At 53.6% G+C, this 13,261-nt stretch overlaps 3 protein-coding genes across 3 annotated transcripts; 1 reads left to right on the top strand and 2 right to left on the bottom strand.

Moving 5' to 3' along the window:
- Window positions 1–574: 574 nt before the first annotated feature.
- Window positions 575–2,197, top strand: PpBr36_07041 (uncharacterized protein; the record flags this gene model as incomplete). Its single annotated transcript, XM_029894180.1, has 2 exons — window positions 575–883; window positions 986–2,197. The coding sequence occupies 2 exons, from the start codon at window positions 575–577 to the stop codon at window positions 2,195–2,197; spliced, it is 1,521 nt and encodes a 506-aa protein (XP_029748656.1).
- Window positions 2,198–2,739: 542 nt separating this feature from the next.
- Window positions 2,740–5,663, bottom strand: PpBr36_07042 (uncharacterized protein; the record flags this gene model as incomplete). The annotated part of the gene is made up of 3 exons (XM_029894181.1): window positions 2,740–3,191; window positions 3,266–5,290; window positions 5,375–5,663. The coding sequence occupies 3 exons, from the start codon at window positions 5,661–5,663 to the stop codon at window positions 2,740–2,742; spliced, it is 2,766 nt and encodes a 921-aa protein (XP_029748655.1).
- A 1,056-nt stretch (window positions 5,664–6,719) lies between these two features.
- Window positions 6,720–10,655, bottom strand: PpBr36_07043 (uncharacterized protein; the record flags this gene model as incomplete). Its single annotated transcript, XM_029894182.1, has 1 exon — window positions 6,720–10,655. The coding sequence occupies one exon, from the start codon at window positions 10,653–10,655 to the stop codon at window positions 6,720–6,722; it is 3,936 nt and encodes a 1,311-aa protein (XP_029748654.1).
- Window positions 10,656–13,261: the final 2,606 nt, after the last annotated feature.

The raw sequence follows: 13,261 nt of genomic DNA on the forward strand, positions 1-13,261 counted from the left end.
ATGGTACTTCGTAAAGTGGTAATCAGACAACAGAGGATCCCCAGCAAATACTGCGCGGAGCAAGGAGGAGGGAGGGGACGCGCAAAGTGCTCAGGGGGTCTGTTTGGCCAGCAACCACAACGTGTTAATAAACTCAATTTCGATTTCTGCCTTCCACAGACGTCAATCATCAGATCCATGCTGCGCAACCAACATCCACCGGGCAGGTGCCACTCGATGCCCCTGCATTCAAAAACCCTGCCACCTAGTCAGATAGGCAACTCGCTAAGCCAAGAACAGTAGGCGCTGTTGATCTGGCCCCCCTTCCCCTTGGCCAGCTGTCGCAGTATGGAGTAATTCCAGTGACACCTCCACTGCTAACCTACCCGCCCGGCAACAACAGCAACTCCACCACCTGTAGACGCCAGGAAACATTACCGGGAATCGGTACAGTAAATAAAATTAAAATCAAAGACACCTACTTAACTTAAATACCTAGCTAGGTACCTCACCCAACGAGGTGCCTTAGCCGACCTCATCGTCAGGCCCGCTGGGGCTTCAAGCTAGCTAGCTCAATTACCTACCTACCTATTCTATGATTCCCCCACCACCACCGCATTATTCACGAACTCCCTCGCCTCCCACCATTGTCGAGCCTCACGAACGAGGACGGCGATCTTCCGATGCCGCTGGAGGCTTCTCAGGACCCAATTCGTCGCGCCTCCGCGTCCCGTCCCCAAGCTTCCTCCTCCCGCCTGGCATGACCTCCCCAGAAGACGCGCAAAATGCGCATCCCCATCCTCATGCCAACGGCAGCTCCCCGGCTGCCGTTCGCTCGAGGAGTCCGGCAGCGAATCCGTTCAATTTTGAGACCAGGATAATATCGACCTCGCCTGTTCGGTCTGTATGTTTTTCTGCGCATCCGATGACCATCCGCCCGATCAAGTGGGAAAGAACCCCCTCCAAACAGTGACTAATGAAGCGCTCTCTCCTTCCTTGACAATAGAACATTGGACAACGTCGAGGCCATCGCTATAAGCACAGTAGCATATCAGCTCAGCACCAAATCTTCCAGGAGCCGCCCCAGCGCCCCCCGCCCATCCTCCCCGCCTCGCTCCCCGTCCCCACCATATTCGAGGCCTGGTCTAGTATGACCAGTGATCAGCGCAACCGCCTCTTCTGGTGCTTGTGCCACGCCGCTGTGGCCATCTATGTCTTCTTCAGTGCCTCTGGCAGTCTTGCCATGACGGCCATGTCTCACCTCATCTTCTTCGATGTTGGTTCCGCCGCCATCTGCGTCGCCGTGGACGTGCTCGGCAACTTTGAGGTCTGGCGCCGTAGCTCCGTCCGCCACCCCTTCGGCCTGCAGCGATCCGAGGTTCTCGCCGGTTTTGCCATGAGCATTTTCCTCGTTTTTGGCGGCTTTGACCTCATCAGCCATAACCTCAAGCACACTCTCGAATCCGTTGGATCTGAAGAGTCTGACCACCATGCCCGTGGCCACAGTCACGGCCACGGCCACGGCGATCACCAGCGCATCACCCCTGGCACCGTTGACCTGGCATCTCTACTTACCATCGTCACGACCCTTATCAGCGCCTATGGGCTCAAGAATCATGGCCGTATACGGAGAGTTATGCGCGTTGAGTACCCGTCATATCTAACGTCGCTACCAGGGGTACTGGCAAACCCTTTCCATCTCCTCACCTTATTATTTTCCTGCACTCTGCTCATGTTACCGCTTCTGTCGGTCCCGACCTTCGGCTGGCTCGACGGCCTCATCTGCGCCGTCATTGCGGTCAGCATGTTCGCCCTTGGCTTTCGCCTGGCCATTGCGCAGGGTCTCATGCTGCTCATGTCCTACCGGGGCGGCGAGAGCAACAAGGCAAAACTTGGCGGTTCCGCGGTTTTCAAGGACACCGCCACATTGAAGAATGGTGATGCCAGCAGCAACAGTAGCGTCTCGGGAGTTGTGCGCGAGATTGAGGCCCAGCCGAACGTGTCACGCGTCGACGATGCCCAATTCTGGCAGGTTCATTACGGCCTGTGCATGGCCAATCTCAAAATCTGCGTCGTCAGGGGATGTGACGACAGTGCACTCAGCCAGCTGCGCTCTAGGGTGACGCGGCTGATACAGACCAGGCTTGGTGAGGCATACGGGCGTGGGGGTGGATTGAGGTGGGAGGTCACGGTGCAGTTGAGTACGGACTCGCAATAGATCATGGGAGTTTATTACTAGAAGGACTTTGTTAGAGGTTGGCCTGGTTGTGGCCTTATCCGCACCTCAAAATATCTGTCAGGATCTCACAAGATACCATGTTGATTAATGTTGATAGGATCCATTGATGGCGTTTAGCGGGGTTTTTGTTGTGTCTCTCAAATTCATTTCCAAGTATAAAAAACCTCGATATTTTATTCTGTTTTATTTCAGACAGGCAATAGAGAAAGGGTATTCGATATTCCAAGTAGTGACAAGACAACCCGGCGTTGCACATGCATTCTATCAGATAAAACAGCAGAACAGATGACGGTTGAGAGATGAGACAAGGAGTGACGCACCCCACATACAAACGATAAGCTGAGATGAGACTGTGGCAGCAATTTGAAAAAAAAAAAAAAAAAGAGAGAATTCCAATGAGAAACAGAAAAGGGAACGAAAACTCCATTTATAATGCCGAATAAAGGGGAAAGGGAAGGGGGCAAGAGAAGAAGAAAAAAAAAAAGATCATATCACTCGTGTCGATGCCGCTGGCCTAGTTTTCAGAAGAGACTCCATCCGCCTCCGCTCTTCTTGTCCTTGCCGCTCCTCGAAGAGCTGCCGCCCATCGAGTTATGTGATCTCTCGCGACCCTCGAGCTGCCTAAGGCTCTCCATCTTTTCGAGCACCAGCTCCAGGAGCTCCTTTCGCCGGATGACCTCGAGGTGGCGCTTGATCTTCGGGTCTTCCTTGGCAAACTTCTCGATCTGCTCCTGGGAGAGGTGCCTGCCAAGCCTCGCATCGAGCTCACGGGGGAAGCTGTAGTTGAATTCGGAGAGCAGCTCCACGTTTAGGAACAGGACAGCTGTAGCGGCCAGTTTGGTCCCCACCGCGTCCAAGAAGACCTCTGGGCAGTAGTACTTGTTTTCCATGGTCCTGCACTGCTTGGATTTTACTGCCATGATGCGCATGTTGATTATGTCGGCCCTGTCGCGGAGGAACACAGCTTCTCGGCCTGTTTGTGGACTGCGATTAGTGGAAATCCAACAACCTCAAGTTTATACGGCGGATCCAATACGGCAAACGTACCTTTCTGGAGCAGCGCAGCGCTGAAGCCACCAGCGCCGGCTTTGCTCTCGCCCTCTACGACAACGTCTCCCTTGCGCGCCTTATCGATGAAGTTGGTTACCTCTTTGAGCTTCCTCCTTCCACCGACCGAGTTCTCCAGGTTCGTGAGGGCATTCTGACAGGCTTGTAGCTCGCTCTTTAGTACACCAACGACATGCTCGCGACCATGGGCCCACTCCCGTTCTTCCATGTCGATATCGAACTTGTACGGCTTGATGCAATTTTCTACCTGATCGCTTGTGCTGTAGAACCTGTCATTTAATATGCTGGATGCAGCCTCCTGGATTGCTTGCCTCGCGAACGGGTGGTTGACAAATGTCGACTGTGCAATCAGGTCGTCGATACGCTTTTGTATGGTGCTGGCGATGACCGTTGTAGCCAGACGGCCGATACCCATCTTAGTAAGACCAGAGGTACAGGCGTCAAGCTGGCGATGCCAGTATAGCGAGTTGGTGTCGGCCTTGGGAAGGTCCGCTAGGCTGTCGGGCTCTGGAGGTTGAACCGACAAGTCGGTTATTGGCTTGTTCCAATATCTCTGCGCCAAAAGATCAAGCACCCGCTGATCAAGCTCGTGCTTCAGCAGCTCGAGCATCTGCGGACGGCCAAACTCCTCGGCGAACTTCTTGAACGAGTGCTTGAATGCATCCAAGCTCTCGGCAAGGTAAGACTCGGCAGACAGTGGCCTGTCATTATATTGAACCTTGAATTCGTATGTGGCCTCCTCGAGCTCCTGTCGGATTGCCTGACTTGTGCTCTGTAGACTGGCCGACATGGTCTGCTCCAATACATGCATCAGCTTCTTACGCAGATGTGTGGTACCCACGTTGACTCCTGCGTTGGGCCCAAACTCAAGCGGGTGTGACGAGAAGTATGCATTCTCATGCTTGACTATCGCCGAGGTCAGGTTCTCATTGCCCTTCTTGAAGAGACCGGTGCTTGTTGGAGCACGAGATACGACACCAACGTATCCTAGTCTGAGGGGATACTGTTTGTCGTTCAAGATAGCAGCGGCCCTGACGGGGTCAACCAGATCCATCTTGGTGATGACTCCAATTGTCCGCTCTCCTCTAGGGTCCACGCGGCGACTAGCGCGCAATGCTGTTGAGTTTGCCAAGTCGACATCTGCTGCAGATATGGCCAGTATGACGTTCGGTGGCTGTATATACTTATCGCAGAGCTCTGATATCTTTTGTTTGAGCTCCAGAGGCTGGTTCTGACCAACGACTTGAATGTATCCCGGGAGGTCGATGAGGGAGAGATCCGGAACATTCGGCGAGTAAATCGAGAGGTGAATCGGGTCGTCAGAAACGCACTCCGCGTCCGACACGGCCAAGTTGAGCTCTGTGAGTGTCCGCTGAATCGAGCTGAAGTCCGTAATCTTCCTCAGCCCTAGGTCTGGGAACTCTCCATATTCAACGTTGGACTCGGGCGTGTTGACCAAGGTAAGCTCGATAGGCCGGCGAGTAACCATATTGGAGCCCTTGGGCAAAAACTCGTGGCCAACAATGGCTTCCAAAACCGAGCTTTTGCCTGAGGACTGAGACCCGATGACCACTATAGAAGGGAGCGTAAGTGTGCTTGACTGTCCGACCTTTTGCAGCATGTTGCGGATCTCAATCATCTTCTTGGTGAGTACCATCATCTGGTCGTCCTTGGCCACTTCCTCTGCGGTCCTGTCATCGTCGGAGGCCTGCTCGATTCCATATATTGCCGCAGCACCTGCTGCACCTGCAGCGGCACCGGTGCGACTCTGCTTTGGAGGTTCTTCCCCGGGGTCTGGGCCCCCTCCACCACCAATCCCGAGCTCCTCTTGTATCCGAAGAACCTTTTGGAGCCACTCTGGCAGCTCCACCTGCTCCTTTGTATTGTCGAAACCACGCTTGGTTTGTTCGGCGATGTCACCGACGGCATCCCAGAGACTCCCTGCGGTGGTGGTTACCGTCTCCTTTGTATTCTTGTACAAGTCATATGCCGAGTTGCTAACCTCTGCGGAACGGTCAGCAAGCGGGCCCCTCAAAAACCGCAGCGCAGAACAAAGACAATAAAAAGAATGAAGTACTTATGACGTACTGATGGCCTGATACTGAACCCAAGCAGCGCCACCGATCATGACGCCGCCGAAAAGGGCTGGCAGCCTGGCGAATTTGACAAAGAGTTTGGGCAATATCCTGGCGAAGGAGGCATTCCGGACCGCGACCGCATTGTGGAAGGCGTTGCCCGACAACCAGGCCGGCCGGCGGGTTGCACGGATGGCAACTTCGGGGCGCTGAAGGCCACCGGTCGGAAGACGGTGGTAGTGACGGACGGCAGCGCGTCGCGCCAGGGGTAATGCCCCTGCAGCAGCGAGCCGGCCACTCATGGCGGCGAGGATATGATTGATTTGTGCTGGCTGGGCGTTTGTAACTTTTCAGTCGGTCTTTAGGCGAGTGTAGCTGATTGGTTGGTTGGTCAAGGACATTGAGGTGTCTACCAGGCTGTTGAGGGCGATGGCCATCCCCCCGATGTGCGACGGAATGAATTGCAGGCACGCATGAGACGGTGGAAAGTTGTCGGTCATGCAAAATGACGAGTGGCGTGCCAAATGTGGGTCATCAGACGCGCAGTCGAGGCAGTTTAATAGCAGCCCTGGGATGGGTTGAATTAAGAGATGGCCTGTGCACACAACTGTCAATGCAGGTTGACTCGCGTATGGATGACTCGGTAATATGCATGGTAGAGCTCGAAGTTGCTTCTTAAACGATTGAACCTATGAGGCGTGGTAGTCTAGTTTACAGATAAACAATAATCAAAACAACGTAGAGTTTGTTCACAAGACAGAGGAGTCAGTAAATGTATTACTGATTATGTCATCATCAATACAGTCGCGCTTGATAACATGGATGATAAAATCATGTACCAGAGACTCAGGGGTCCATCGCTGCGCGGGATCACGAGGCTTCACATTCAGAAGCCCAGAGGCAGAATTGAATGCAATTTATTTCTGCAATACAAGACATTTTCAATTACTCCAGTATTGATGGTGTCATTTTTTTTTAATTTCATTTTCATTTTTATTAACCCCAATAATGGTTCGAGAGGGTGCTCTAACGTCCCCTCCATCCAGAGTCCATATACCGCCAGACACAATGATAATCGACAAGAACTCTCCTAGGGTACCCCAAGGAGAGTTCAGGATGAAGGAGGCTCAGCAATAGAGGTAGAGAGCACCGGCCCGGATGGGTTTTCTTATATGCGCTCTCATTACAGCCTAATACAGCCAGTTGAGGCTGACAGTTGACTGAACCAAACTGAAATAATTCAGACCCGAAAGACCGAAGCGTTCTAAACCACCGGTCGAAGGTATCATCTCATCTCCTGACCTGACCACCCTGTGCCGTTCAAAGGCATAGGCAATGGAGGTTCAGATTATTCTCTGTTAACCTCTGGAGCCGACGATTGGGCTACCGATCTCGCCAACACTGCGTCCGACCGTCCTCGACTCTCCAATTTCGTCAGGGACCCATCGCACACATAATTGCCCATCAAATTCTTGCGTGTCAAAGCTGCCACCTCCATTATTTGCATTGCCTTCAGTGTTAGTCATGCTAATAATGTCGTCCACCGTGAATACTAGGCCAGGAGCAAACTTCAAGTCCACGCGACTCTTGATTGCCGTGATTGGTAGGTACCGGCGGCTTGGATCCTCTGTCTTCTCATCAAGCAACGGTGTCGGGTTTCCAGCGAGCTCTAAACAAGCTTGTATCAGGGCCTTGCGCATTTGGGGCAGATTAGGTCTCGCCGGGGGCCGACTGGGCACAGTCCAGGGGCTGTTGACGCTTAGGGCATCTGAGAGGCTGTTGAACCCTGGCGGAGGGGCAGGTTGTCCGAAAGAACCGCCAAACCCTTGATTGACAAGGGACGGGCCCGTAGGCTGCGACCAGAGACTTGGGCCGAAGGGAGAGTTGCTCATGGGATACGATCCAACCGGAGGCGGGGGAAACCGGCTTGCCTGTGGAGGGCCAGGGATGCTTCGTCTGGCCGACCGATTGTCTTGCACAAAATCGTCCATGAGGGGCTCATCCAGATCATCTTCTAATAAGGCACTAGAACCTAGGTGGGGAGCGCTAGTCTCCTCCAAGCTGTCCTGACCAGGGCGACCAGGAGAATCGGATGAGCCACGTCGCCCTTGCACAACGCTTCCGGGACGACCGATCGGAGCGGGACGTGCTATTGGTGTTGCCGCGATCGGGCTGTCAAAGCTTGCCGATGCTTGCCTCGAATGAGAGCTCAAAGGGGAGGGCTCTTTTGGTATACTACCGAAAATACTCGCAGGCATGCTGGGAAAATCAGACTGTTGGGCCGATAACCCCGGGGGCGGCGGAGGCCCATGGCCGAGGCCGCGTCCCGGTCCCATGGGAATCCCAAGCCCTGGCGGCAGCTGGGGATGCTGTTGCCCAGCTTGCCTAAATCCAAAGGGGCTCTGCTGGTACATCTGTTCAGGGTAATCGGTAAATAGACGTGGGCCTCCCAAGCCGGGAGGCGCGTTCAGTGGCCCTATGCCTGGAGGATAGTGTTGATTAGGGGGAGGGTGAGGCATGCCGAATGGGGCAGGTAAAGGAGTCGATGTAGGAAGCGACGTGCCCAGTGGTGAGGTGGTCTGGGAGTGCAGCGACTGGCCCTGGCTGCTGCTGCCTTTGCTGAGGAGGCCGCCTGGTCCAGGGCTAGTATGTACTGGCGTTGAGGCCTTCGGAGGCGCAGGATACTGACCCACACCCTGTCCGTGACCTTGCTGAGCCGCGAATCCAGAAGTGAAGGGCTCCTGCTGAGATGGCCGTCTCGGTTTCTGGGGCGTCGGTAGTTTCGGAAGGGCGGGCACAGCTGTTGGAAGTTGAGGGGACGCAACAGCGGCCTGTTGGGTTTGAGGGAGTGCCGGTGCTGGATTCGGCGCTTGCGACTGTCGTCTGGCTGGTCCGGTGGGTACAGGCACATTTGCGAGGGCTGTTGCTTTTTGCGACGCCCTTTCCGCTTTCCTCTGTGCCTCATTCGCTTCTTTGTCGGCCTTGAGCTTGGCCTCCTTTTCGAGCCTTGCCTTATCCGCCTTCTCCTTACGCTCACGAGCCTCGCGCTCCTTGAGCTCACGAGCAGCCTTCTCACGCTGCTTGGCCTCTTCCTTTGCCTTTTTCTCCTTCTCTTTTGCCTCCCGGGCTTTACGATCCTGTTCTGCCTGTCGCTCCTTTTGCTCCTGTGCCCGACGTAGCCTCTCTGCCTCTTTCCGCTGCCTCTCTTCCTCCTCTGCCTTTCTCTGCGCTTCTTTCTTCTTCTTACGTTCCTCGTTCTTTTGTCGTTGCTCCTCCTGCCGGCGCTGTTCTTCCGCAAGGCGCTCAGCTTCTTCTGCAGCCTTTTCAGCATCCTTGCGGGCCTTCTCCTCGGCCTGGGCCTGCTTCTTTTGGAGTGCTTTATCTCGTCGCTTTTGCGCTTCCTTTTGTTTTTTCGCCTTTCGTTTTTCGGTCTCTCGATCTTCCTGTGCGAGCTCCTCCAGCAGCTTCTCTTGTCGCTCCTTGGCGACTTTTTCGCGATAAGCGGTGAGCACTCGCTGCTCGAACATTCGGGCGGCAAATATCTGGAACATCCGGCGGCCCTCTTCCATCCGCTGCTCTTCGGTCATCGAGTCCTGTAGGTGCCGATGCTGCTTAGCGTGTGACTCCTGACCATGATCCTGATAAGAACCATCATCGGCACTGGCACTCATGCCAGCATCGCCGTGATCACCTCCGCGGCAGGGACAATGACAAGCACAGTGAACAGGGTTGGTTTGTACCTCTTCTTCATCGTACTCCTCGTCCTGGCTGTCATACTCCTCCTCCTCCTCCTCGTCTTCGTACTCTTCGTCGTCTTCGGGAGGTGGAGGATGGGCGTGTGCGGGATAGTTGTTGCCGTTCATGTGATAATTCCGAGCAAACTGTTCCTTGGCATCTTCCTCGCGCTGCATGCGGCGCTCGGCTAACTGCTCCATCATTTCTATGAATTTTTTGCCGTCGTTTTTGAGTAGGTCGTCGGCGACAGTGAGGATGCCACCTAGAGAATGGTCAACATCGCGACGGAAAACGTACTTCAGCACTTGCTCCATGTAGCTTTTGGCATAGGGAGGCAAGGAATTCAGAGACTCGTGGAACCGCGTACCCTGGACAGTGAGTGAGTTGCCAAAGTTGAAGAAGTCCGTCTGATATTCGGTTGGTCGTTGGCGGTGCATCTCCTCAGGCTCCTCATCGTCACTGTAATCCTCATCATCATCTAACTCCTCCTCGCTGTACTCGTCTTCGCCGTCGTCGTCATCCTCATCGTCGCCGCAATGCTCGACTATGCGTCCCCGTGAAGGTTGCCTTGGCGGGTATTTTGACGGCATGACCTGGGATGTGTAAGCCGTTGATCCAAAATGCCCCGTAGGCCCTAGCATCGGTGGAACGTCGCCGTTGGGGTTCGGCTGGTTGGCGAAAGACTCGAGTTCCTCGTAATAGGCGTCGTATAGACCTTCCAGTTCCTCCTCGATGGCGGTTCGCTTACGGCCGCAGACGGTGCAGCTGCAGGTTTGCTTCTGCTGCTCCTTCATCTTTTTCAGGACTGCGTCCTTTTCGACCTTGACAAGTGACTTGCGCTCCTCCTCCCCCAGCCCCAGCCAGAACTCCTTGATACGTTGCCGCTCTTCCTGGGAGCTGGTATTCCATATCTTTTCCTTGGAAATCCCGGAAGCCCGGCCTGGGCTGGCGTGCGGAATCGGTGACGGTGGTCGCCTCACGTCTCCGGGATGGTTTGAACCTGTTGTTGAGCCAGCGGAGTCCATGGACGGCCCCTCCTCGTTTTTCGATTTCCTGCCCTTTTTCGATTTGGAAGTCGCCGTGCTGATGTGACCATTTGTTTGAGATGGCCTGTCCAGCGCCTCCCCCTCGTTATCACTATGGCCAGCGTCAGAAGTTTGCTTTGGCAGACTAGACGAGGCGGATTGAGCTGCGACACCATTTGACAAATTGTCACCATTAAGACCGGCTTCGGCAGCGGCCTTCGCGGCCAGCTTTGCCCGTCGCTTGGCCTTTTTCCGATTTACGGTGGGAGCCGCCTCGCTTCCTGATGCATTTGAGCCAGAAGGCGCGGTCGGCGCGCTAGAAGGCGGCTGACCTTTTCCTGCAGTAGGGGGCGGCATTGAAGCTGAAACGGTCGGCGAGGGCTGCGGTGTTTCGGCGGATGAAAGAGTCTTCGGGACGCTGATGACCTTGGATCCGTCACGGTTCGCGTATTTGGATGTGCCCTTGGAGGGAGTGGGAGAGGCGGGAGAAGTCGGCTGCGAAGCCACCGCGGGCTGGCGGCGGTTGCCTTTCATAAGTGCGACGCTGAGCCCTTATAATGATACCAGCGAGCTAATGGATATCATTGACTATAAAGAAGTATGGCAAGATGTGGGCCACGTTGTTCCCGGGATAGAGTTGCTGGTTCTAGATGCCCAACGAGTCACGGTCAGCATGCGGCCAAGGGCTGATTTCGAGGACACGGAACATATCGTCGTGCGATCAGGCCAAATGGATTTTCTTTGAAAGATGACAATGATGGCGCTCATCGGATGCAGCCCAGGTTTCGGGATAACATCAGCTTTGTCGGAGGGTTGGCGGCGGAGAGGATTGGAGGGGGATATGTTGAAAAGGCATTTGATGCTGTTTTCTGGTGGAGGGGCTCAGGTAGACAGCCTTACTGTTATGATCGATGGCAATAGTATTTCGGCGGACGGCGAATAGGATACGATCTCGGCAAGCAATCAAGCTAGATGCTCTCGTTGTTAATCGGTCGTGGCGGCGTGGTCGGCAGCGCGGTCGGCAGCGCTCGTCGTAGGGCTTTTTTTTGGCAATGTGACTGAAAGGATAGATGCGACCTTTCTTTGGTTGAGCCGACGTTTGCTCAGGCACGACCTACCTCAGGAACCTTGCTGCTGGAGCCCATCGATAAGTTCCGCCAAGGTACCTTCCTAGCTGGGGCCTGTGCACACGGTACAGCGTGACAACTTGTTGGTGGCAGGGCAAATCGATCCAATCAGCCAAGGGAGTAAAGCGGGCCTTTTTCATGCCTGCACAAAAGCTATTCGCCAGAGCTTAGGAGGGACAGACAAGACATACGCTCGGCCGGCTTGGGTGCCTCAGGACCCGGAGAAAAAAAAAAAAAAAAAAAAAAAAAAAAAAAAAAAAAAACAGTACGGAGATGACTTCATGCCAGTTGAGAGGCTGGATTTAACGCGACCCGGTCGATTCAGCTACATTCAGTTTCTAAGTTCTAGTCTAGGCCTATCGGTAGATAGGTAGGCAGTTAGGATAGGTACCGGGTAAAGTTGTTGAGATAGCTCGGGCAACTTTGGCTACCCTAAACGCGAATAATTGGAATTGGTATTGGTATTGAATATTACAACGTCACGTTCTTCGGGATCGCTGAGGTGGAAAGGTGAAGTATCCAGCAATCACTGCATGCGGCAAAATCAAATTGAGTTTTACTGGTAATACCAGGGCTGAAAGACCTCCTTCTACTGTTACAACCACTCACCCGCTTCGCTTAGCTGGAAGATCTATTTTTGACCAGTTAGCAGGTTGGTTTATCGCTCTCGCTCGGCAGGAATTGTTAGCTCTGGTACCAAGGCTCAATGACGCAAATTAACGGCTCCTGCGTAGAAAGGAACCGGAAGTCTAACTCTAGGTATGGCACCAAGCAACAAGTTATCTACCCTACCTTACATCACATAGGGACGTACAAATGAACAAAAACACGCAATGCCCCGAGCTCGGCCATGACAGCCGCCATCTGCAAAATGTATCTCTGTTGCTCGTCCATCAAACATGCATCCCCCATTCCGTATGATGGGCTGGCAGCGGACGAGGAACCAATTACCACACAAGCCAAGCCGAACTGTGTATCTTGGCTTATGAGGCGGTGCTTAGGTCGCCTCAATAGTTAGCCACTCGGATCGGACGCTAAGATTAAGGGTCGCCGTCCAGTCTACGACTGTGCTCTGCTTGGAGCGGAGGATGCGATGCCGGAACCACATGCCGTGCGTTGAACACGGACAGACCACTAGCTTGGAACTCGTCTTGACGAGTCAATGGATGGATAGTCGGTCGCCTCCACACATTAAACGACTGATGGTTGATGCAGAGATGTTATCCAGAGATCAAACAATACGGATACGACATCCAACTCTCTATTCGGTGAGGCATCCGTACATGCTTAGCTACATACACGTGCATTGCCGTGGCGGTAGACGCTATTGCTTTTTCTTACATTGTGTCACCTTGTTTTGATCAGATGGTTTCGGGAAGTTATGGTTAATTTGGCAATGGGACACCCGGCTCGGGAGCAGACACACCAAAAATCTAAGGGCCTCCAGGAAGCTTCAGAGATTATTCTATGGGGTATGATACTACATCAGCGATAGGTAGCCGGGGCTTGGCGCGGCACGGCATCGGAGCATGTCATGACGAGTCGGCAATCGCCGCATGTTGGGCATGAGATGACTCGGTTGGTTATTGTAGTTTGATTTGGTCATTAAAGGGGAAGGAAAAAGCAGAAAAAGCAACAGGAAAAAAACGAGTAACTCTATCTTATCAATAAGAATTGGGACTCCTAGGTTTCAGTGGTGATCGCATTCAAACCCAGCCCCAGGCCAATCCCAGATTTTCAGATCTGATATCCTCACAGTGATCGACCCAAAGCAGTAGTACCTGTGTACTTCACTTGTTAGTTGTGACCTCGACATAGAGAGAAGATCAAAAGGCCCCGAAAACCGATTCGATTCTGTATCAACCGATGTGCCTCGGAGCTGGTGTTATGGACTTGTCAAAACAAGGCAATTGCCAGCGTGATGGAAGATGGAAGCCGATTTGGCAATATACAGATGCCCAGGTCAGATCAAAACCCCCAGAGAGTAAACGACTTGCGCAGCCCCGTCCAACC

This window comes from Pyricularia pennisetigena, chromosome 1 (genome assembly GCF_004337985.1).
Source record: "Pyricularia pennisetigena strain Br36 chromosome 1, whole genome shotgun sequence".
In the NCBI taxonomy this organism is placed as follows: domain Eukaryota; kingdom Fungi; phylum Ascomycota; class Sordariomycetes; order Magnaporthales; family Pyriculariaceae; genus Pyricularia; species Pyricularia pennisetigena.